This window comes from Aspergillus pseudodeflectus (genome assembly GCF_044049435.1).
Source record: "Aspergillus pseudodeflectus strain CBS 756.74 chromosome Unknown BJX68scaffold_5, whole genome shotgun sequence".
Taxonomy (NCBI): domain Eukaryota; kingdom Fungi; phylum Ascomycota; class Eurotiomycetes; order Eurotiales; family Aspergillaceae; genus Aspergillus; species Aspergillus pseudodeflectus.
In genome coordinates, this window is record NW_027263781.1 from 347,858 (window position 1) to 371,560 (window position 23,703).

A 23,703-nucleotide genomic window follows, 5' to 3' on the forward strand; every position below is an offset into this window, starting at 1 on the left:
TTGGCACTGGTTGGCGTTTTTAGAATTTAGTTGGGCATAGAGATTACGTAGAGAGAAACTGTGTGGAGATGTGTAGTGCAGTGCCGCGGTGCGTAGATACCCTGAATTTCAGATACTTGATGGCAATTGATATTAAAAGGAGACTGGGTGGTGAATCTTGGAAGTACTTCAATGTTCCCAAGGCTCAAGTAAGCACGCTGCACGAGCCTGCAAAGTAAGCGAGGGAATTAGGCATAGACCTAAGAATAAACTTAAGAGTTTGCATTTTGCCTTGATGTTAACTATGCGCGGTTTTTTCCAGACTGGGGAACGCTCGCTGATCACTTGTGGGTCCATCCGTTCCTGCTTGAAGAAGTGAAGTTATTGCTAGCCACAGTCCTTGAATAAATCTTTAATGAGCGCGATATCACCTCTGCGGCCTGAGATTGCGTTTAACAGTGTGATGAAAACTCCTGTTGATGAATGTAGGAGGATTAGAAGCGCAGTTAGATCTCCCAAGACTATGTGGACGTAACGAACGGGTGATCGACTGGCAAAAAGCCAAAGCGGTTCCACGGCTCGAGGAGCCGATCACGGAGTCGCCGGCTGTGTGGTTCTGTGTGGTCCTACTGTGGGACACGGGATCAGATATGTGGCCCTCGTGGAGCCGATGGCTTGAGCTGCTTCTTCCTCAGGAACAATTGACGATTGTATTACAGTATTAGACAGAAGGTATCGATGTAATAGTCTACCTCTAACGCCGCAAGTCTAGGCATGTCTAGTCATTAGTACATGAGAAACAAAAAAGCACGGTGTAAAGTATATACACAACGAAGGAAGTCGTCTATCTTTTTTATCTGTAATGAGAATCATGGCTGCGGCTGGTGGTTATAGTCCATCGGCCGCGACTCGCGCTGGACGGTAATGGTGACATCCTGTCTGATCTGCAGCGCGCGCTCGGAGCCATCGTCGCTCGGCTCGCGGGTATCCGTCTCGAGACTGATGCTCGATGCGTCCTTTTGCGGCGTGACGACGACACTCCGGTTATAATTGTTCATCTGGAAGTCGTCGCCTGACTTGAACTGGCTCGGTGGTCCATAGTGTCGTCCAGATGCTTTGCTGGTCCACGGGCCAGAGCGGTACCGGTCAGTCCCGCGCTTCGATCCACCAGTCCAGCTCTTGAGCGCGGGGAAGACGTCGCGGAGGAGGGACCAGATGAGCGGGAGGTTGGTGACGAGGACGGCGACGGTGACTTCGCGGAAATACCAGTTCATGTAGACGTAGGAGATGAGCCTAGGCACGAGGCAGTAAACCTTTGTGAGGATTGCGGCGACGATGACGAAGACGCCCATGCCGAAGAGGATGACGAGGATGAGTTTCTGCTTAAGCGGGACGCGCACTTGCATTAGGAGGGGGAGGCCGATGAGGAGCATGGCGATATCGCCGGTAATGGCGAAGCAGCCTTGGATGATTTCGTAATGTTGGAAGGTCGAGCATTGAGCTGCTACGATCAGTATAGCGAGGGCGAAAGATGAAAGGGTGGACTTACGGTTGGGAGTAGGCACCGCCCAGTAGTTTGATAGAGGTCTGCAGATGAGGAACAGGGCGAGCTCGACTGCGACAAATCCCAATGCAACGTAGATGGCGAGGTAGTTGACCCATTTCCTCTGGCGTAATCCCTCTCTGAGAAAAGTTAGATATGATCAACTGCTAGGAGGGAGGTAGACATACGTGATGCGGGAATAGATGATCAACATGCATGCCTTCATGGCCCAAATAGCAAGCACAAAGGCATGCTCCGAGACAAACACCCATTTACTCCCCCTCACTCTTTCCTCGTATATGGCCGGCGTCAAGTTCTTTTTATCCTCCTCCGTCATCAAATTTGACCCTCCGCCGGAAGCAACCTGATTGAGTGCGACACATAGGATGGTGTACCATATGGACGCAAAGACCATAACGTAGTCGTCGGATTGAAGGTTTCGGATGCCTAGTCGACGGATACGTGCTACACTGCAAGTTGTTAGATCCGAGCCAAAATCAAGCAAAGGTCCATGAGGACACTTACAATCTTAGCACGACACCGAGCATACCGACACCGTAGAGCGTCCATGTTTCTCGAGCAAAGCTCCGGCCAAACTCGGCGCCTAAACTGGCCATTTTGTCGCCGTGCAACCTGTATACCGGGGGACGGGTCAGTAGATGGGCCAGCGTCTCCACGAAAGAAGTAAAGTACGAAGGAGGGGCTGCAGGGAATATATAGCTCATAAGTGGCACAGCACGTACATGGTTCAAGATAAGGATTAAGCGCAGTAAAGCGCAGAGAGCGGGGGTCTGACAGAAGAAGGCCTCGAAGGATCAACCCAGAACCCTGGTTGCGTTGTCACGACAGCGACCAGTCGCAGGCAAGCTTGGAGGAATATCGCTGTCTGTCACGAAAGATGGGCAGACTATGCCGGTGACACGCAGGTTCATGCAGTGATTGCGCTAAAAAATTGGGAGAAGCAAAAAAGAAGAACACGACACGTTCTGTCGCCGAGAGCTCAAGGGCAGCCAGAGAGTCCCAGATTCCCCAGGAACAGGCATTTTGGAACAGTGGGATGATTGGCTATGATTTGTCTGGAAGCAGTCCACCTGCCAGGCGAATTAATTTGATGTTTGGCGAATAAGAGGCTGCGTCTGGCCACCTTGGATGGGAAGTGTTTGCCATCGGCGGCCGCAGCACCTCGAGGAGATGTCCCAAAAGATCGAAGCAAACGGAACACAAATTTGATCCGCTCGGTGCCCACCAACTGTTGAAAGTCCAGTCTGATTGGCTTATATCTCACTGGGGAGAGACGGCTAAATTATTGATCTCCAAGCATTTGGCCTAGTTAAAACTTTATCTGCGCAGCGGCTTTACCGACTGCGGTTAGCGCAGAGACCCTCAAGCATCCACCGCTGTATGTATGGACAGCCCAAATCAGGGGGTCGATCAGTCTGTTGCTTCTGGCTTGCGTCAAGGCGTGTTTCGCCAGTTCTTCCTTCCACGAACCTTCCGTGAACTTCGCTGCCGAGTCATGCACATCGGTCATCGTGCCTGTCTCAATTCTGCTTTACCTAGCGTGACGATTCGATGCAGATTCTGCTTTACCTAGCGTGACGATTCGATGCAGAAACCGATCGGAAAGCCGCCGACACGAATTCTGCTGACCAGCCAGCAAGGGGCGAGCCGGATGAATTCTCGGGCGCTCCGCGATTGTAACATCGCAACAGCCACGTCTGGAACTTAATATATATAAGACATCCAGAAAGAGGCGTGATGGAATTGCACTCAAATGGCTGTGTCTCGTGCCTGGGCGCGGAGAACTCCACTACTGTTGTCGTAAGGTGGGTCGACGAAACATCGTGCGATATCGCGGCATCCCCAGCGGCCGGTGCAAGTCAACTACCGACTAGCGGCCAAGAAAGTTGGCTCTTGCAATGCTTACTTTCAGTGATATTGCGTAGTTCTACCAGTGCAGACATATCTGCAGACTTTTAAGCGAGAGCCACTAACCTTCCTGCCCATAGCACCGGATTCAGGGCAGGATCATGATTCGAAGGACGAGCTCGACAAGGTTCAACCACCCGGGTACACTTTCCAAGTTGTTCTTGCACGGCCTGGTTCCGTTTATAATTCTCGAGTCTCCGTCTCTCCGGCCGAGGAGCCAAGCTGGAATGGACAGCTGTCTCATCCAAATCCCGTACTTTTTAGAACAATCCCCGGGATAGCGTCCCATTCTTTCACATGGGTGCCAGCGGCCACGGTGGTCCTCGGGCTGCTATGCGCCGGAGATTTGTCTTGTCGATATCATCCTTCAAAATGTCGGGCTAAATTGAGGGGAAAGTCTTGTTACGCAGTACGTGTGCTCCGGCCCACAATGACAGAAAGTCGACTCTACGAGTGTCGATCCGGCATGAGCATTCCAGAGGCGAGCTGAAAGGCGATGGATCTCCATCGCACTAATCCGCAACATCGGCTCTCCAAGCTCTGGCTGGCTGGCTGCTTGGATAGCGATCCGCCTTCCATGGCCATTGAAACCCTACGTGAGTACGGTGTGCTCACTGATCATTGCCATGCTTGGGCTTAAGATGCGAGCGCTGCTACCTACAATCCTTTTGTTTGAGTGCTCGGGGCTCCAAGACTCAAGTGCACTTGCCGAGACCAATTGACCATGAACCGGGCGGTAGTGTCCTGTGGTATGCTGCAACATACGATGTATGATCTCGCTCGCTGCTCGTATTGGGTGCAAACGTTTCTTTTTTCGGATGTGGTGGCCAAGCGATCTCTCGGCGACAGCCGAACTCTAGAACATCGATTGCATCGGAGGTTGACTATCAAGAGACTAGAGTAATTCAGATAATATAACAAAGTTCAACGGATTATTTATAATCGTGAGTGATAATAAACCGGTTACCGTCCGGCGTCCAGACTTTTTGTACTTCTCGCGGAGCTAGCGGATGCTACTTTATCCTTGCAAGGCTAATTCCCTCAGTTGCAGCGATGGCGGCAACAACGTCCTTGCAGAACGCCTCTGCCCGGAGGTTTCTTCAAAGTTAGCAACCTCGCCTGTTGAGTTTTCAGAAATGTTTCACATGTAAGCAATGTCAGTTGATATTAATCTATGTTGAAGGGCTTTTTGCGACATCCCTGAATAACCGCATTTATCCTCTACATAGCCTGCAGGCCCTGTAGGTAATCGAATATCCTAATCGAAATTGGCCTGATAATATGCTCAGTGCGCCCATGGTTCACAGCTTCGCGTCCATGGGCTGATTTTGCTAGTCAAAGGCGAGACCCCACGATCCGGCGGCGACTGTAAGCGGGTCGCGCATTCCAGGCTCCTCCATAATCCATACAAGAACACCCTCAAATGCACGATGGTGTCAGCACTCCTCTCGAGATCGCGCTGTGTTTGAAAGATTTTTCCAAGTTCCACGTGCATAACCGTCACGTGTTGACGATATCGAGTTGAACGCTCGAGATGTACTATCCCCATGTGGATGATTTCTCGAGGCCATAAGCTTTAAAGAGTCCCGCCAATTTCGAGGACTTAGTTCACCCTTCCTTCGCACTAGCCCAGCTTACCTTAGCCCTGCCATAAATTTTTATCGTGAAACTGTCATAGAATTGTCTTATCGGTTACTGCTCCGAACGGCGCACTAATTCCTTGCATCCACGATAACTTTGCAATCTTTCATCCCTCTGTTGCCGTTCCTCGAACACCTGCCCAACGCAGCGCACGGAGAACAGTATCCGGGGTAGTTCTTTTGCGGAGAACAAGACACAGAGCTTGCACTCTGAATCCGTGGGGAATCTCTGTAAAAGAGCATTCTATTATCAAATCTCAAGCGGGAGAGGAACACCTTCGCCAGATAACCTGGCCGCCATCTGCTCAAGCTCCCCCTTTAGGATTAGCTCAAATGTGCTTTCTTTTGCCTCAGGCCAATGAGCAGTCCCTTGCGACCCGCTCTGGTCTCACGCCGCCACCACGGGCAGGGCTGTAGTTGGTGGTGATTGGCCAGAGATGGAAATCTCCCTCCGAACCTTCCATGAGTCCCCCAGCTGTAACCTGAAACGGAGCAGTGCACGCATTCTATAAACTCTCCTGCTGCTCCTGATTGTCCATTCTGCTCGCTGTGAAGGGCTTCCTTTCTTCTTTTCTGCCCCGTCTTCATCCAGAAGCCAGGCCTGTCAATATTTTGCATCTTGTCCTGTATCAGCTACAGGCGGTTTGGGATTTGAGACTCCTCCCGCCACCGGCTTTGGATCTTACCAAGTTCCGGACCAAGTCTCCGGGCCCTTTTAAGCTCCCCGCGACCCTGAACCGACCGCGTTTCTGACTTCCACTCCCGCACAATGGCGACCGAACACCCGGAGAAGAAAGGAGTCGTCGATGCCGCCTCGACAGAGGAACAGCGCTCCTCCATGGAATTGGTCAACGCCTCTGGGCATCGTCAGGAGCTTCAGCGCAACTACAGTCTGCTGAGTATCTGTGCTCTCGCCATCACAACCGGAAACACATGGATTGCCCAAGGAGGAAGTGTGGCCGTCGCCCTGTACAATGGAGGGCCGTCGGGTGTTATCTATGAATTCATCGCCGTCTCGCTCTGCTACTGGATGGTAGCTGCTTCGATCGCTGAACTGGCTTCAGGGATGCCTTCTGCTGGTGGAGGTACGATTTGCCACAATCCGCTCCTTTTTTGCGTCATACTGATCGTGTTCTAGTTTATCACTGGGCTTCTGTGACTGCTGGAAAGTATGGTCGTGTCTGTGGATTTTTCGCCGGCTGGTGGAACTGTTTGGCTTGGGTCCTTGGAGGTGCTTCGGTATCTGCAATTTTGGGACAGCAGACGGTTTCCATGTATGCGCTGATGCACCCTGGGTTCGAGTTGAAGGCGTGGCATGTTTTCATCAGCTTCATCATCTGCACATGGCTCTGCTGCTCCATTGTGCTGTTCTTGAATCGCTTCCTGCCCCAGATGAACAACATCGGAGGATTCTTAATCTTGTCTGGTGTGCTCATCACAATCATCGTCTGTGCTTGCATGCCTCATGTCAACGGTATTCCCTATGCCACTGACGAGGAGGTCTGGCGCACTTGGTCTAATCAGACCGGATACTCGAGCAATGGTTTCGTGTTCGTTGCTGGTATGCTTAACGGTGCCTACAGTGTCGGAACGCCCGATTGCTCGACTCATCTTGCCGAGGAAATCCCCAAGCCCAGCAGGAACATTCCCAAGGCTGTCTTGGCTCAGGTGAGCGTCGGTTTCATCTCGGGTCTGCTCTACATGATTGCTTTGTTCTATGCCGTCCATGATATCCAAGGTGTCTTGGACAGCGCTTTTCCTCTCGCGGAGATCTACAGACAAGCCAGTGGCTCCAGGGGCGGTGGCCTTGGTCTGCTGATTGTGACCTTCCTTCCTACCGTCATCAACTGCGCCGGCTGCTATATCACCGCCGGCCGCACACTGTGGACCCTCGCCCGTGACCGCGCAACCCCCTTCCCCGACTGGATCGGCCACATCAACACCGAGATGCACAACCCTTTCAACGCCACCCTTATCTGCGGCGGCGTCATCACCATCCTAGCCTGCATCTACGTCGGCTCTACAACCGCCTTCAACGCCTTCGTCGGCTGCTTCGTGCAGCTGTCCTCACTTTCCTACTTCGCCGCCATCTTCCCACACGTTCTCAGCCGCCGCTCGTCCTTTGTCCGCGGCTACTTCTGGATGGGCCCCATCGGCTACGTGATCAACGTCCTCAGCTGCATCTACATTATCGCGTTCGTCGTGATCTTCTGCTTCCCCTTCGCTTTGCCGACAGACGCCGCCTCGATGAACTACGCTTCGCTAATGACTGGCGGTCTCACCATCTTCGTCGCCGTCTGCTGGTTCTTCAAAATGGGATCCTATGAAGGGCCCAAGTTCGTCCCGCTGACCGACCGGGCTCTGGCGGATGATGCCAAATAGACGCCTTCCCATCTTTCATTCTTTTGTTTGGTGGAAGATGGTGGCTTGTACGAATCCGGATACAATACAAAATCTAGCTTAGTTATATACCTGACTGGCGATTTAGACCTGAGGTGTTGAATCTAAAATCACTTCAATTGTTACGATACACTTTATATACCTATTTATTCGCTGTACACGAACATTTAATGGACCGATATCTATCTTTATAATTAATCAAACTACTCCGACTATTAGCTGCTTCTTCCTGTTCCATACTATGGATATCCATCTCTTGGTCGTTTCTTCCCCGTATAGTTTATTACTTGAGTAAGGAACGCGCGACCCAAGGCCTAGAGATGTGCCTTCCTAAAACATAACAGGAAGGAGCGATTGGAGGAGCTGGATCGTTCCTTCCTTGCTCGAGTAACTGACTATGTAGGGAAGGAACGACCAACGCGACAGCCCGTACCTTCCTGTTCTGTATCAAGGAAGAGCATCTCCTACGTAGTTCCTTCCTTATTCGATGAACTGAATACACAAGGAACGACCAAGTGCTGCTGTTGTTCTTTCCTGTTCTGTTCTAGGAAGCTGCAGGGGGTCGTTCCTTCCTCATTTGAGATAGGTCAAATTCTGAGGAAGGAACGACCAGCACCGTCAACCACGTCTTCCTGTTTTATATTAGGAAAGAGTGTCTTCCGGGGTCGTGCCTTCCTTATATAACCAACCGAGTATAAGGAAGGAACGACCCAACGCCCCAATTCTATCTGCTCCTTCCTATTCTATTTTGGGGAGACACGTCTCATGTAGGTAGTCGCTTCCGCTTTATATATTCGATTCATTTCTAAGAGGAGTCCTCAATTTGTTGACATGAAGTATTTTATGAAGCCCAAGTTGAAGAACGAGGTATACAGTCGTGAGTCACGTGAACACGCGCACCCCCGGTCCCGTCGAGTCGCGACGCGAGCCGAGATTCTCTCTTCAATCACCGAACACCGAGGAGCAACCAAGCACCCTCGGAAAAGACCATCATCACCGCTCGCTAGCTATGGTCTTCAAGCCCTTCAAACCTCCTTCAATAAGGAAACCACCGACACAGACACCGGATTCTTCTGCGGACTCGATCACCAGCACCAGCACCAGCACGAGAAGCGATGATGGGCCGCCGCCGACGAAGCGTCCCAGGCTCTTATCTCGGACGTCGAGCGCGCTCGGAAATGGGATTGGCACAGCGACGACGCGCCCTGCGTTGACAGGGCAGAGGAAGCCGTTGTTGCAGGTTCGGAATGAGGTTTTGGGCTCCGCGGTTTTGGCGAATGGGAGTGGTGATGCTGATGAGGGATACCAGGGTGAGGAGAAGTATTTCAATGTGCTCTGGTAGGCGAATTTTCACCGTATATACTTTGTCTTGCAAATAGTTTGTTAACGGGTTGCCTTTTCCTTACAGGCGAAAACCAACCGCGAAGAAGAACAAAACCTGGGACGGTGACGGAATCATCTCGACCCGCGACGGCTACGTCTACCTGCAGGATGTCTCGGGGCGGGAAATGGGTAGGGTCATGTACAGTTCATCGGCACTGAAACCGGGCGTTATGCTCTCGATTGGCGGCAAGGAGGTCGAGGTCAATTCCAAGATTGAAAGAAAAGAGTACCTTTCCGGCAAGCGGCATTTACCGGGGCAGAAGGAGGTGAAGCGGTCACATTCGCAGGAGGAGATACTGATAGATGAGAAGCCGGCGCCGCCGAAGAAGGCTTATGTTCCGCTACTCGGAAATCGGACTCGGAATGCAGCGTCGAAACCCTCGACAGCAAGGACTCAAACAAAAGAGAGGACATCAATTTCGAGTGGGTTCAAGCAGCCATTGCTTGAGAGTACGATTATGCCTCCTCCTCAATTGGACGAGCCGACACCGCGCCATGATCCGAAACAACCTGGTGCGCTGATTATGCAGCGGCCGGACTCGGTGCCCAAGGGGAGGCGGATTGTGGACGTTGTTGTTGATCCTCTTCTCGGTAAACACTTGCGGCCGCATCAGCGTGAGGGTGTCAAGTTTCTCTACGAATGTGTGATGGGCATGAGGTCGTTCAACGGCGAAGGCGCGATTTTAGCCGACGACATGGGTCTGGGGAAGACTCTACAGACGATAACTTTACTATGGACGCTGCTGAAGCAAAATCCCATCTACGAGGCTTCTTCCGTCATCAAGAAAGCGCTAATCGTGTGCCCGGTTACTCTAATCAACAACTGGAGGAAGGAGTTCCGGAAGTGGCTGGGCAACGAGCGAATCGGCGTCTTTGTCTTTGATGATAAGAGGAAACGACTGACGGATTTCACAATGGGCAAGGCGTATAGTGTGATGATTGTTGGGTATGAGAAGCTTCGGACTGTTCAGGAAGGATTGGCACGCGGCAATGGAGTTGATATCGTCATTGCGGATGAGGGACATCGGTTGAAGACTCTACAGAACAAGAGTGGACAGGCAATCCAGTCGCTGAACGCGACGAAGAGGATTATTCTCTCCGGTACTCCGATTCAGAACGACTTGAAGGAATTCTTCGCTGCCGTGGATCTCGTCAACCCTGGTGTTCTGGGTTCGTTCAAGTCCTTCGTCAAGGAATTCGAGGTTCCAATTGTGAGGAGCAGACAGCCGGAAGCGACAGAGAAAGATATTGAGAAAGGAGAGGCGAGAAATGAAGAGCTCCGGGAGCTGACTTCGAAGTTTATGCTGCGACGGACTGCAGATATCCTCGCCAAGTATCTGCCTCCAAAGACGGAGTACGTGCTGTTCTGCAAACCGACCAATACACAGGCAAAGATATACCAGAGTGTGTTAGAGTCACCGGTCTTTCAATCCGTGATTGGCAGCTCAGAAAGCGCCTTGCAGCTCATCACGATTCTCAAGAAGCTATGCAACAGTCCATCTCTACTCTCGCCAAAGAATGGCGAAAACGCACCAAGCGAAACAATCGCCGCTCTCCTCTCCTCTCTACCCCCAAACCTCCTCCGCCACTTCTCACCATCCACCAGCGCCAAAATCCGTGTCCTCGACCAACTCCTCCACCACCTCCGCACCTCAACCTCGGAGAAAATCGTCCTCGTCTCAAACTACACCTCGACCCTAACCCTCCTCGCCAACCTCCTGTCCTCCCTCTCCCTCCCCTTCCTCCGCCTCGACGGCTCAACCCCGGCCCAGAAACGCCAGGGCCTAGTCGAGGACTTTAACCGCCTCCCCGCAAACCTCTGCTTCGCCTTTCTCCTCTCCGCAAAAGCCGGAGGCACAGGCCTCAACCTCATCGGCGCCAGCCGCCTCGTCCTCTTCGACGTAGACTGGAACCCGGCAACGGATATCCAAGCCATGGCGCGCATTCACCGCGATGGCCAGAAACGGCCGTGCCATATCTATCGGATCTTGCTAAAGGGCAGTCTCGAGGAGAAGATCTGGCAGCGCCAGGTTACGAAGTTGGGTCTTGCGGATAGTGTTATGGAGCACAAGGATAGTGTTGCGCAGTTTTCGCGCGATGAGCTGAAAGATCTGTTTCGGTTGGATGTTGAGAGTGTTTGTCAAACGCACGATCTTTTGGCTTGTTCTTGTCGGGGAAGTGGGAGTACCGCTGCTCCATCTGGAGCTAGTTCGCCGAGAGACCTGGACGAATCCATCGCTCCTTCTGATGGAGAGAATCAAGACGAAATCAATGATACCGATGATGACGATGACGATTTAACTTTCCCGGACATTAACACCCTAATGAAAGCCTCAGAGGTCGACATGGAAAAACAAGAACGCCGCATCGCTTCGAAAATCCGCGCATATTCCAAATCGAAATCGAAAACAGGCTCCAACCCACAGCACACCTCTACGACAACGAACCCCGCCACTAACAGCAAGCAAAAAATCCAAGAAACCCTCTCCGCATACGCCCACATCGACCCGGCTTTGTTCCTCTCCCCGACTCTTGACCAGAAACTGAATCCGGACCCGGAACAGCAGAGTCTCGAGCAGCTTATCGATGACGAGGTGTTGCTCACGTTACTCAAGGATGAGGAGAACCGTGTCGGGTTTTTGTTTAAAAAGTCGACGAAGCCGGAGATTAAAGATGGCGACGATGCTCTATCTCCTGTTACCGCTGAGTCGGAATCTGCGACGCCAATTCCGATTCCGAGTCTGAGTCGGTCTGTATCTCGGGTTAAGAGTGGGAGTGCGAGTGGGAGTCGAGCTGGGTCTGGGATAAGATCAGGAACTGCGGCGTCGCCGGTGGATCTGTCGGATTAAACTTGCTCTAGCGACATCATATCTATAGAGGAAGATCGTTGTGTTCATTGTATATAGCTACCATTATACCCTAACTAATTTAGACCTACGGCATCACTTCAATGATTCTTAGCAGATTTTTTTTCTTAAGTACTTACAGCTGGTGAGTAAGATGGCTCTTCGACTACAGCAAGGCTTCCAGGGCTATAAGATATAGAAATTTATACCTATTATTCGTTTATCTCTTTGATTCGATATCGTGTGAGTCTAGTATAGAATATAATATATCACGCTTTACAGGGTCATAACCTGGAGGGCATCAACGTAGTATCATGTGGGGTAATGTAAATCAGAACTAGCTGAGGGTATGAGTAGGGGTATGTATAAAGTGTGTGTATGATCAAATGTAGGTGATAAGAAGTAGAAGAAAGAAAAGAAAGGAAAAGCGAGAAGACATGTTAGCGTTCGGCGGGGGTGATATGTAAAGGTAAAAATATCAAGTCGAAGGGGGAATCGAGTAAATAGGTGCCACACCCGCCAAATGCAATGCAGATGCTCAAAAACGAGACATAAATCAAACAAATATCGTAAAGAAAGAATATAGAGCGAAAGTAGGGTCGACTCATGCGACGTTCGTCAAACGGTTGTTCATGTTCAATACTTCATCTTCCCGACAAGCCCAAAGGTGTAGGCGGCCTCGGCTTCTCCCTTCATCTGGATCATGTAGACTGTCGAATCTCCTGTGGTGACTCCGCCTTGGCTCGCAACAGCGGGTCCTTCCTCAGCCTCCTCACGCACAGAGACTGCAATACCTGTCCTCGCGACGCGCTCGAAGCAGCTTTCGTCCAGACAGACGTCAAGCAGGACCTCACCACGTGTCTTACCGCGGATGACAATGCGTTTTTGATTCTGAGCTTCGACCACTCGTCCTGGTGAGGCTGCTCCTGAGCCAGGAGGGGTTGTATCTGGACTGCCCTCGGTGTGTCCTTCTGGTGAAAATGCGGTATCGGGACGACGGGGCTCAGAGGGCGGCGCTGGCATAATTGTCAGTCGTGCGGCGCCCATATCGCGCCACTTGGACTGGGTTTCGCGGATATAAAGGCGGATCTTGGCGTTTGAGAGACCTATACCGTCGACCCCCTTAATAGCGGCTGCGATTCTGCCGATGCTGCCTCCGTTGGATCCGGCCCCGGAGGCAGCAGAGCTAGAGAACAGACTTCCTCCTTCGCCATCCTTGTTGCGGTTGCGGGATGTGACGGACGAGCGAGAGATACTAAACATCTTGCTTCCCGCGCCGAAGCGCTTGATGGCTGAGAAGGCACTGCTCATGGTGCCAACGCTGCTTTCGGAGTTGTCTGCTATAGAGCGAGGGGAGCCTGAGGCGCGGTAGCTTTTTCTGCGGCGGGGCCAGCCGAAGAAGCCCGAGCTCTTAGCGGTGCGCTCAAGCGGCATGGGAAGGTCTGCCATTGGACCACGAGCATTTTGTAGTGCGATGTACGTTGGGTTATTGATACGGGACTGGTTGATTAGTCCGTATAGGGCCTCACACTCATCCGCGTTTCGTGAGCGGAACATGATGTTGTTGCTCCAGTTGACTTTGGACCGTTGAGTAGGAGGGGAGCGGATGCTGATGTCGATGGCTGTTCCACGGCGAATGGGTACTAGCGGTGTCAATTCCAGAGCCACTAAAGGCCGAGCTTTGCTGTCTGCCGTGCTTGCGAGCGGGTCATCTTTCATTTCGTACGCTTCAACGAGACCAGGGCTTATGACAATTTTGCATTCGTCTGGCAGGACATTCTCCCAAGATCCCTTGTCTGACCAAGCAAAGACAGTGGCGATTGCGGAAGAGGACTTGTTTGGTTGGGAGGGAACTGATCGGTAGCCGGCCTGATTTGTCGAGTTTGACAAAGATAGTGTACTGGTTGCAGGCGAGAGATCCGATTCCTGCACCGTGGGTTTGGTGATTTCGCGTGAAGGCGTTCGACGCGTCCTTGGGGGCAGGTCATCCTCAGAGTCCTCGTCTGAGCTATCAGTTACGGTATCTGAATCGGAGTACATGTCATAACGTCGCACGGTCGACGTATCCGAGTCGGAGTAGGAGTCCGACGCAGTAGAGGGCTCGTATTCGTGCTTCAAAGGTGAAGAGCCTCGCCGCCTAAGGCGCGCTGCGGTTGGACTGAGGACAGGCGTGTTCGTGAGGCTAGAGCCTGTGGAGCTAGGTGAACGAGAATGAGGTGGCGGTGGTGGAGGCTCGTCGCCATTTGCTCCATCCGACTCAGAGCCGGAACGAGAATGTGTCTTCCTCTTTGTCGGTGTCTCGGGCAGAGCATTGTAATCTAGTATATCATACTCCTCATCGGATTCAGGTTCTGGTATGTACGAAGTACTGCTGCCTTGGCGTAATTTTGGAATGGATGGCAGATTCCTGGAAGGCGTGGAGGAGATACGTGGGCTTTCTTCAGGCTCAGCCCTTGTAGGGGTCTTGGGCTGGGTCTTCTCTCGAGGAGCAGTGGCTGTGGCCTGCTCAGCCCGCTTGGTTTCATCCCGGGAAGGAGTTGACGGGGATGGGTATTGGCTTGATATAGGGCTTGGGGGCAGAAGAGGGCTTTGAGGGGTAAGTTCTCCGTATTTGGAGATCCGCTTCGCCCCTGAGCGCTTGAGACCCTGAGGAGACTTGTCATCGCCAATGACGAGTTTTCGTGGATCCCGGGAGTGCAGGATTGGCTGGGGCTGGGATGATGACGGGGCTGATACCTCCGTCTCAGTGGCATCGTAATCTGATTCCCGAGTGATGTCAGTCTGCGATGATATTTGTGATTCGGTAGCAACAGTCGATTCGATGGTGCTGGGGTCCGACCACGCCTCCTTAGCAGTCCAAGACCGACGCGACGCACGAGATGTGGGCTTCTCCCCAATGGGGATAGCGATGCTGCTTGGGCTTGGTGGGGCCCGTTGAGCGAGCGAAACATCATTCGGAGACGAAATTGTTTGCGCGCGCTGCCGTTGCCTAGCCCGGTCGATGAAGCTCTGAGAGCGACTAATTGCGGGTGGGACGGGCGTCCTGCCTAACATCTGCAGCCACTCCCTGCCAACGTCTTCTTCATCTATCTGAAGCGATAGGAGCTCTTGGAAGCGCTTTTCCCGTGTCGGCGCACTGCGTATCATGACCACCAGCTCTCCCTTCTTGTCCCCATGGCGAGCGGACACGCATGTAATGTCCACCGGAGGAAAGAGCAACCAACGGTCCGCATGATCGATCTCGCAAATGAGCAAATCACCCCCAGGACCGTGTTCTGGTGCGTTGTCTCTGAAGAGAAGCTCGGCTCTGCAATCGATGACCTGACCACTGGAATGGTACAGCGACAGGTTGAAAAAGTCACGAGCTCTAACTCTGCGGGTCTTGTCCACTTGCACGCCCGTCAATGCTCCTAAGGTTTCAGGATCACGGGCGCGAGTTGCGTCGACAGCGGCAGCGGATTCATCCTCGAGCCTCGCCCTTTCCTCCCGCGCGCGACGACGAGCCTCGGCCACAAGGTTTTGGTAACTAACGGAGACTTCTTCCGCCTTGGGAGATGGCTCAAGCATGTTGATGCCCTTGAATGTCTTTGCAAGGTACTTCAAGCGAACGAGCGGACGCTTCAGCAAATACGCAACATCGACCTTTTGCCCTTCAGCATCCACCACGTCGCCATTCTCATCTCTAGACATGCCTTCATCAAGGCTCTTTGTCTCGGCATTGTTTGTCTCGTCGCCCTCTTCAAGAGGGGCAAGGTTCACGACCACGTCCTTGAACCCCAACCTCCAAGCCTTGAGGTATTCACGGTAAACCTTTTGTGCTCCTTGCGCCCACTGGATCAGAGCATCTGCTGCTTCAAGCGGAATGCGCTTGTGCAGAAGCTTCAATCGCTCAATGGCAACTCCCATATTCACGATTGGTTTTGTAAAAGTGAGTTCGTCTCCAGGGTCCGCTGAAGGACGGAAAAGCCCGGCAGCGATGGCCGAGTCTGAGCGTGATAAAACACAAGTTAGAAGCACTGGAATGACTCCGCCAACGAGAGTCCTGAGTTCACGCATATACTTGGCTTCGTCCAGCGACAGTTCCTTCAGGATATCAGCGACCGTTGGGTTGCGATTCTTGTTACTTCGAAGACTCCTAGCAGATCGGAGACTCCTGCTTCTTGTTGGTGCTGAAAGAACGGATATCAAGTCATCGTGGGTCGTGAGCTTCTTCATATGAGAAGAAACAACAGAAAGTGAGTTGAGGTCCACATGGTCCCTTTCTTCGCCATCATCTTTGCTTTGCGAAGGCTTCCTCTTCTTTTCCGTCACGTCCGATGCCACCGTATCAAATTTGCCGTCGATCCGGGTACTCATTGACTCAACCGATGCTATGGTCGACAATCGATGGAGGCCAGTAGTAGGGAAAGGTCGTGTCCGACCGAGTGGTACTGGAGCGTTGTTACCAGACACCTCGGATTCGCCAGATAATGGATAAGTTCCAATGTCAGAGACATCTTCTTCGACCCTGCCCTTGGACTCTCCGTTACTGCGCGAAGACGATCGTCGGGATCTGTGCTCGCTTGATTTCCTTCTTTGAGGCGATGGAGACGTATCCCGTTGCGACTCCCTGGCGGCCGATTTATCATCTCTTGACTTTGGGCGTTCACTGCTCGGAGCTGTCCCTCCGCTCTTGATTCGCCGTTTTGATGTCCTTCGGGAGAAGTCGCTATCAACCGAAGGCTCAGGGCTAGAAATCCGCGGTTTTGGCTCTCTTTCTTCCTCCTTAAATGAACTGTGTATACTCTTGTTCCTTCGGGTTTTCAGGGGCGCAGGGATTTCGACGTCCGCATCCTTGTCATCCAGAAATGGATCCTGGGTGTTCGACAGCCAAGCTTCGATCTTCGACCCGCGATTCGGAACTGGCTGCCTTGGTGGCTGGGCATCTGGCTTACTGAACATCTTCCTTGATTCGTCCACTATTTGTCCAAGAATGCCACCTTTGGGAGGCTTTGCCGGCGTGCGATTCTTCGAATGCGCAGGGCCGCGTGCGCGCCGTCTGGATAACTCAGAGAAATCGGCTTCGCTAGCTGCCCATTCTGAATCGTAATCCAAATTTGTGTCTTTCTTCTTCGGACTCTGGGAAGGCTCTGACAATGTGCTGTATCGGTTCTTATCGGCTGTCGTAGGACGTGATGTGGCCTTGGACGGCTTGTCGTACGAAGCATGCTCCTTCTCGATTTTCTCTATGATTGAGTCAATATCTCGCGAGGCGTGCGATTTCGCCCGTTCCCTCATAACCAATGCGGGGGGTGCCTTTTCCTTGTCGTCCTCCCGCCGCTTGCTACGCGGGGACAGCAGCGGAGGTAGTTTTTCATCTTTCTTGTCGCCTCCCTTCTCCGAACGGGCCGTACGTGCCGGCTCGTTTGTGGTGTACTCGGCGATGCGCTTCGGCGCTGGTAATCTAGACGATGGCGCCTGGGTCGAGGTCCGATTTAGTTTCCAGTGCTCATCACTAACCAGCCGTTTTCGGGGGGTGCTCTTGCTTCGCTTTCTTGTCGCGATTCGCTCTTCTCTCCCCTTGACGGATCTTGGTTTGGTTTCGGGCGTTGAAAGATTTTCGTCATCGTCTTCGTAATAGATGACATCGTCGGCAGTAATGACTCCGCCGCCCTGCTGCTGCCACTTGCGAACCTTGGACCGTACAGAATTGGTATCGTAGAGGCCGAGAGGGAGTCCAATATCAACGGGCTTGGATTTCATCGGGGTGGATTTGGCACTCCCTCCGCGGTTCGCGGGGGAGTGATTATTGGCAGGCGGCATCGAGGGCTATAGCAAACAGCAAAAGTTAGCACATCTGCAGCAATTACCCGAACCAAGATTCACTCGCGATCGAGATGTCGAGGTAGATCGTTGTTGTCGTTTGCTCTTTTGTTGACATCGGCTGTACAGCCCGGCGACGTCATCTTGTTTTGTTTACCTAGAGGGGAAACACACTACTTCACCACATACCCTGCCTGACAGTTCGGACTAATGATTCAGTCCCTATAAATCGTCTTTGAATAACTGGACCAGAGCGAGAGAGAGAATGATCGGTTGAAAACAAAATGCGATCGAAGGGGGACAACGGAGATTGGAAGCAGGGAGCTGAAGGAGGCAGAGGGACCAAAGCGGGCGAGCCTCCTTGCGAATGGTCGAGTGACAGCGCCTGTCAGCTGAAGCAATCACCAGGACAAAACAGAGCAGAACAGAACAAAAGAAAGAATGCCGGATAAACAAGATCGCTAATTGAGGATTGAAGAAGATGGGTCGATTTTCGATTGCATTATTCTCGGTTGATGATCAACCTCGAGCGGTATACAAATCCTGCTGAGGCAGAAGAGTCTGGGCCAGTGAGTTGTTAGTGCGCGGGCTGCCGGGGAAACCAGCGATCAGCACCACAGCTCAGATCGGGCGCCAAAAGAGCCAACAGGAGCCATCATCTCTCTGTGTTACGCCTCAGCGCTAGGCGACGATGTTGAGAGGTGCTGGGCGCACCCTGCAGCGCTGCTGGCCGCTTATGTATCGTGCACACGTTGACACTCGTCTCATAATGACCGACTACCCCCGTCGATCTACCGGCTGGAATGCGTCAAATGGCCGAATCGACTCGATTCTATTTCGGGACCGATCGCCAGGGCGAAGCTCTTGTAGACTTGCTTCACACCGGTTAGCGACTTAGTCCTCCCAGCCATCTGTGTGTGCTTCCCGGTTTGGGCATCAAATCATAGCCGTGAAGTCCTCCAGACGTCATAGAGGGCCCTCGGCTGCAATCTACTCCCGACACTGCGTCCGACACGTCAGCGCTGTCCACAGACAGCTAAGCTGCCTATAGATCGCGACCGCCACTTGCGGATATCCGATACACAATGCCATTTATTTCCGGTCAAACCCATGCCTCATTCCTATGCTGCCAATGGCAAAGATACCCCTCTTCCTACCAAGGGCGTTTAACCTGTTTCAATGACAGCCACCGTGAGGTCAAATTTGCCAAGCACAGTCGACACAGGCCACTCTACATACGTGAGTCAGTTTGCTATTCAGCGAGGCCAAGCGCAGCACAAAACGCCAGGCCCTTGCTGCTGGCTGGTGGGTTCAATGCCAACTGCCAACACGTTAACAGTCCCACCTCGAAGTACTAGCAGAACTAAAGTACTGTCGTTCTCTCAGACCGCCATTAAATCTGCAGTTCTGAGCTTGTTAACAATCTATCAAGCAGCAAGGGATTTATGCAGAATGTGCATAAACCGTTCATAAAAACAGTCACGACCAAGCGCAAGCCCTAACCAGCCTTGGATAGATCCCTGGTCTTAGATGCCAGAAACCGCGTCTGACACCCATTATGTTCTGTATTCGTCGGAAGGCCTTTAAGGATTGCTGGTGTATGTTACTCAGGACGTAAATATCCGCTGGGATGATGTTAGGTCTGTACCTTCTCAACCGTTCACAACTACGACGGCATCAAGACCCCGAAGCGCAGAATAGATCATCATTATATAGAGAGCATATACAATAACCCATATATCCTAAGCATCTACCAATCGACCCCTACTGAACCTGATAAACCCATTCAACCGGCAACCCAAACTGAAACATATCCTCCGGCAACAAATCCGGCCAAACATCATCCTGCCCCAGCCCTGAAACCCCACCTGCGTCGTCAAAGACCCTTTCATCGGGAACAAGATACGAGTCCGCAATGGACTGGAACTCACTCGCCTGCTGCCTTGCAACCAGCACACTACTCATAAGCTCCGTAAGCATAACCCCATGAACAGACCTTTTCGCCTCCTCCGACCACCGCCCGAATGATCGCTCCGCAACTTCCCATGCCCGGTCCGTCCGCGGATCGCTGCGCCGCCAGCGGAGTTCGTTCAGGAGGAAGGCTAGGGGGACGTACTGGAAGTAGCCGCTGAGCGTCCACTCCCAGTTGCGGGCAGCGATCTCTTTCTCGAGGCGTTTTTGAGTGTCGAGAATGTCGACTGCGGCGTCGAAGAGTTGGTCGCGGACTGCGTGGGCTGAAGTGGCCTCGGAGTCTAGGGAGGATGGGGAGGAGGAGGCGAAGAACTGCGGGCTAAAGAGCTTCATCCACATCTCTGTGATCATCACGTACGATATGTGGCAGGCGAGCCAGTGGATGGGTTCGCTGCCGTCGCAGTAGGCGAGATACTTAGTGTGCAGTCTGTGCTGGCATTCTCTTACGGCTTTTGTCTTGATGAGCCAGGGGGCATCGCTTTCGACGATCCGCTCCGTCGTTGCGAGGTCGTAGCGGAGGAGGCAGAAGCTCACTTCCGTCCAGCCATGTTGTACATTTGGTTGGATGGTCATGGTTTGGCTGAGCTCGGTGTCGCGGCAGTTGAGAGGGAGATCAACTCCTACTGGGGAGATGTTGGGGTTTGAGCCTCGGTCATCTTGTATACGGCGGTTTAGGTACCACATGTGCCAGCGTAGGCGACGCCGCATCTCGGCGCCGAAGCGCGAGCTATCTTCTTCGAGAGAGATATCTAGGCGTTCGGCAAGACCAGCGAGAGTCCATGCAGATCTATGATTGTTCTGCAGTCGACTTAAAGCAATGAATAAGACAAGAGCCTGCATCGTATTCCAGTCATTGGTGGTGAGGAACCCTGCACGAGCTAGGGCATGCTCGGCTGCCATACGGTAGGTGGAGACTGCCGTGGCTTTGGACATTTGTAGATTAGCCTGTATGTCTGCCTCGTCCATGGCAGAAATACAAGCGAGATAAATTACTTGCAGAAGCGCGCCCTGGCCCTCATTCAATAAAGTAGGGTTGTCTATGGCGCTTCGCAGGATCCGAGACGCACTGGGCCGATGAACCACCTTGATTAGTGGGTCGACCCTCTCCAGAAATACTTGCCAGTATGTCTGCCCTAGCGCTAAAGACGGATTCAATGGCGCAACGGAATGAGCCCAGGTGTGACTGAAGGCGAACATCGAACCCCCGGGTGTAGTGACCTGTCGGAGCCTCTCAGCTTGCGCGCTGACGGTCTCAGTCAGCTCAGAGACCTGTGCTTCGAGCATGTGGATCCTGTCCTGAAGCGCCTGGTCGCCACGCGAGCGCGTTGCTCCTGTTTTGGTTCGGGCCCGTGGGCATCTTCGGATCGGGGACGGAAATATGCATTCGATAGTCCATCGGGAGCAGTTGCCGCAGGGGAGCTGCCTGTCACATTTGACCTTTCTTTTTCGACACGCAAGGCAGGACTTCGGCTTCAAAACAGCATAATTAGGGGGAGTTGAGGAATCGGAGGATGAAGATGAAGGCAAAGGTTTCGGTGCAAGAACGCTGAGCGATGTATCCGCCCAAGTCGGCCCTAGAGGAGTGCACATGTTTGTGAGTGATTGCGATTTGAGGAGCCCTGACTGCTGCAAAATTCGGCCTTCAAGGAGCAGTCATCACCGACGATTGTCGTTCGAAATTCGAGCGACAAAGAAAGCGTAATCTTGTTCGCACGGTTTCAGGGAGAAAAGCGACGATCGAGAGGTGGCTTCCCCGCAAGCCATCATATCTCTGTGATCAAGAACCCAAGACGCGATACGAAATTCGTGGCGGTGCTGTTCCGTCCAAAGAGGAAGTTCGCAATTCTCGGTGTCTTGTCGCTCTTGGCTTGATTGATTGGCTCTCCCGCTGGTGGCAGTGCGATTGACAATATCCGACGCTCGCAATTCTCGGTGTCTTGGGAACTATACGCATTCTTGATTGATGTTCCAAGACACGGCAATCAATGACTCTTTGCTTCAATGATTCCATGGCATTCAGAACATGCTCCGACTGTGTTCTTGGAGGAGGGCAACGCGATCTATAAAGGAGCCGTCTCCGTCCCGTCAATAGACTTCGAAGGAAGCGAGAGCTCAAACGTCTTCGAAAGCAGAAAATCGCATTCTCTAGGCCAATAGACGTCATGGATCGCAAAATAGCTTTGTACTGTCTTCCACTGTGGGGTATGTACCCTTGTGCCCTGGTTGCAGACATAGGCATCTCACATTGGTCTTGCAGGATCTCTCGCAACACTCAGCAATGCACAGGCACCATCTGGAGCTGGGGCTGGCTCTGGACAATTGCCACCCGGAATGAACCCTAATATCATTTACGAAGATTTGCCACTGGTCCCGAGATTTGCCAAAGCCCATGGAGTCGTCATGGGCATCGCATTCGGCATCATCTTCCCTCTCGGCGCAATCCTTTTGCGAGTGATCCGATCAAAGTACGGCGTATATGCACATATCTCTGCCCAGCTAATTGGATATGCCCTGATGATTGCTGGCCTGGCCACTGGAATCCGCGTTGGAAAGATCCTTGATCGAGTAAGCCCCGTTGCAGTACCAATAGTTCAGTTATGATGAGCTAATGATTTTCCAAGCTTCACAACAATGGGCACACAATTCTCGGTACCGTCATTGTTGTATTCCTACTCATTCAGCCGTTCATTGGATTCTGGCACCACTATAAATTCAGGAAGACCCAGTCAAGCGGTTGGTGGACCCATGCCCATATCTGGGTTGGCCGGGTTCTCCTTCTGCTCGGCATTATCAATGGCGGTACTGGGTTGAAGTTGGCAGACAACACGACAGGGGGCATCATTGCTTATGCAGTTGTCGCGGGCGTGATTGGCGTGGCATACCTTGCAATTGCGGTATTGCGCCAGGGAAAGGTAATCTTGAAGGACAAGGAGACAACACCTGAGATGCAGCAGACTTAGGCCAGCTATCTTTGTTGGGTGTGGTTGAAAAAGAACTGCGTTCGATGGTTCGATGATTAACGAGCTTTCGCCAAATTATCGCTCAGATTCAGTTGCTGTGGGAATACCCTTTCATCTTGGTTTCTGTACATATTTAAACAGGATAGATGGCCATGCCATCCTCTTGGATGATGTATTGACTAATTCATTGACCTTTGCGCGATAAAGAGTCCGCGTCGAGTTTTGTCATGGCTTGAGAGATCGTCTTCATGCTCTGATATAGATAATCTAGGCAGCGCATTAGTGATTATCCCTAAGGTGATGAAGCGAAAAACCCACAAGCTGGAACAACGATCCAGATAAAGTTCATGAAGAAATAATAGACCCAGAAGTAGAAGGGCTCAGGTCGGCAGTATGGTCGCCCATGAACATGATCATCGTACAGACTAGTGGCGAAGTATAGGGTGTCGCCGTAAAGATGGGCCATGCATACAATGATCTGCAGGGGATGACGCAGAGAGTGGTTATGTAGGATCGAATAGGCAACTCCGAAACACAACGGTCCCCACAGAAGCTGTGACATAGTTAGCCTGACGGAGCAAATCTTTCTCAGGGGATACTCACGACTGTGATAGTCTCCATACACAGAACAAGGGTGTCAGAGGTCAAGTAGCGCGAATCGGACATAGCGTATTCCTTCCACAACTGGCCAAAGAAGTCTTGGGCGGAGACCATGTGATCGTGGTTGATCATAAAGTAGCCCTCAAAGAAGCAGTGAAGCGTACCAGCTGAGTAGTCTCTAGGTCAGTATGTCTCCATCTGTGACCAGGGGGCTGGTTGCTAGATCTTACAGAGGACAAACCACAGAATAGCAATTCGGCTTGCTATGCTTAGAGTTGGTCGGACCCATGTGCTCAATAGAAAAGTAGCTCCTAATAGAGCCGTGACACCCACACTAGCAGTAGCTATCAAGCTGAGGACGGATGCATCATTGGGTGCGTAGTTGTTGATTCGTGCATCCAGGGGATAGTAAGGATGCGGATTGCTGTTTTCCATTCTGCATCAATTCGTGGATAACAGAGCCAATCTTGAAGATAGCGAGGATGGAGCAGATTAAGGAATCTTCAAATTATTCAAAAGATGGAAGGACAAAATTCTCGGATGAATTTGTGATCGGCATGGAGAATCGCAACAGCTGATTTCCCAATAGGGGATGGTGTTGTCATTGACCACTAACCTTATATAGCTAGACCTGCGTCCTCAGGCAGAAA

General features: G+C 52.1%; 7 protein-coding genes across 7 annotated transcripts; 3 read left to right on the forward strand and 4 right to left on the reverse strand.

Annotated features, from left to right (window-relative positions):
* Window positions 1–848: 848 nt before the first annotated feature.
* BJX68DRAFT_262738 (uncharacterized protein) lies at window positions 849–2,139 on the reverse strand (the record flags this gene model as incomplete). Its single annotated transcript, XM_071044516.1, has 4 exons — window positions 849–1,480; window positions 1,529–1,662; window positions 1,711–1,992; window positions 2,048–2,139. The coding sequence occupies 4 exons, from the start codon at window positions 2,137–2,139 to the stop codon at window positions 849–851; spliced, it is 1,140 nt and encodes a 379-aa protein (XP_070903361.1).
* A 3,721-nt stretch (window positions 2,140–5,860) lies between these two features.
* On the forward strand, window positions 5,861–7,473 carry BJX68DRAFT_262739 (putative choline transport protein; the record flags this gene model as incomplete). Its single annotated transcript, XM_071044517.1, has 2 exons — window positions 5,861–6,176; window positions 6,230–7,473. 2 exons carry the CDS (start codon window positions 5,861–5,863, stop codon window positions 7,471–7,473), a joined length of 1,560 nt encoding a protein of 519 aa, XP_070903362.1.
* Window positions 7,474–8,400: 927 nt separating this feature from the next.
* BJX68DRAFT_228129 (DEAD/DEAH box helicase) lies at window positions 8,401–11,926 on the forward strand. Its single transcript, XM_071038802.1, has 2 exons — window positions 8,401–8,829; window positions 8,900–11,926. The coding sequence occupies exons 1-2, from the start codon at window positions 8,501–8,503 to the stop codon at window positions 11,721–11,723; spliced, it is 3,153 nt and encodes a 1,050-aa protein (XP_070903363.1). The 5' UTR covers window positions 8,401–8,500; the 3' UTR covers window positions 11,724–11,926.
* Window positions 11,927–12,356: 430 nt separating this feature from the next.
* On the reverse strand, window positions 12,357–17,522 carry BJX68DRAFT_262741 (uncharacterized protein; the record flags this gene model as incomplete). Its single annotated transcript, XM_071044518.1, has 1 exon — window positions 12,357–17,522. One exon carries the CDS (start codon window positions 17,520–17,522, stop codon window positions 12,357–12,359), a length of 5,166 nt encoding a protein of 1,721 aa, XP_070903364.1.
* Window positions 17,523–19,254: 1,732 nt separating this feature from the next.
* Window positions 19,255–21,409, reverse strand: BJX68DRAFT_162674 (uncharacterized protein). Its single transcript, XM_071036892.1, has one exon. It carries the CDS (start codon window positions 21,081–21,083, stop codon window positions 19,287–19,289), a length of 1,797 nt encoding a protein of 598 aa, XP_070903365.1. The 5' UTR covers window positions 21,084–21,409; the 3' UTR covers window positions 19,255–19,286.
* A 49-nt stretch (window positions 21,410–21,458) lies between these two features.
* BJX68DRAFT_162679 (cytochrome b561 domain-containing protein) lies at window positions 21,459–22,720 on the forward strand. The gene is made up of 3 exons (XM_071036894.1): window positions 21,459–21,695; window positions 21,751–22,058; window positions 22,115–22,720. The coding sequence occupies exons 1-3, from the start codon at window positions 21,656–21,658 to the stop codon at window positions 22,451–22,453; spliced, it is 687 nt and encodes a 228-aa protein (XP_070903366.1). The 5' UTR covers window positions 21,459–21,655; the 3' UTR covers window positions 22,454–22,720.
* Window positions 22,471–23,591, reverse strand: BJX68DRAFT_162676 (EXPERA domain-containing protein). Its single transcript, XM_071036893.1, has 4 exons — window positions 23,284–23,591; window positions 23,057–23,220; window positions 22,772–23,006; window positions 22,471–22,720 (listed from the first exon to the last, which is right to left on the reverse strand). Exons 1-4 carry the CDS (start codon window positions 23,486–23,488, stop codon window positions 22,638–22,640), a joined length of 687 nt encoding a protein of 228 aa, XP_070903367.1. The 5' UTR covers window positions 23,489–23,591; the 3' UTR covers window positions 22,471–22,637.
* Window positions 23,592–23,703: the final 112 nt, after the last annotated feature.

Bases quoted from the DNA above. Each gene is read 5' to 3' on its own strand.
- BJX68DRAFT_228129 (XM_071038802.1), top strand. From the start codon at position 8,501: ATGGTCTTCAAGCCCTTCAAACCTCCTTCAATAAGGAAACCACCGACA. The intron at 8,830-8,899 runs GTAGGCGAATTT...TTTTCCTTACAG, and splicing joins AAGTATTTCAATGTGCTCTG to GCGAAAACCAACCGCGAAGA.
- BJX68DRAFT_162674 (XM_071036892.1), bottom strand. From the start codon at position 21,083: ATGTGCACTCCTCTAGGGCCGACTTGGGCGGATACATCGCTCAGCGTT.
- BJX68DRAFT_162679 (XM_071036894.1), top strand. From the start codon at position 21,656: ATGGATCGCAAAATAGCTTTGTACTGTCTTCCACTGTGGG. The intron at 21,696-21,750 runs GTATGTACCCTT...TTGGTCTTGCAG, and splicing joins GTACTGTCTTCCACTGTGGG to GATCTCTCGCAACACTCAGC. The intron at 22,059-22,114 runs GTAAGCCCCGTT...TGATTTTCCAAG, and splicing joins TTGGAAAGATCCTTGATCGA to CTTCACAACAATGGGCACAC.
- BJX68DRAFT_162676 (XM_071036893.1), bottom strand. From the start codon at position 23,488: ATGGAAAACAGCAATCCGCATCCTTACTATCCCCTGGATGCACGAATC. The intron at 23,007-23,056 runs GTGAGTATCCCC...ACTATGTCACAG, and splicing joins GTATGGAGACTATCACAGTC to CTTCTGTGGGGACCGTTGTG. The intron at 22,721-22,771 runs GTGGGTTTTTCG...TGCGCTGCCTAG, and splicing joins CTGGATCGTTGTTCCAGCTT to ATTATCTATATCAGAGCATG.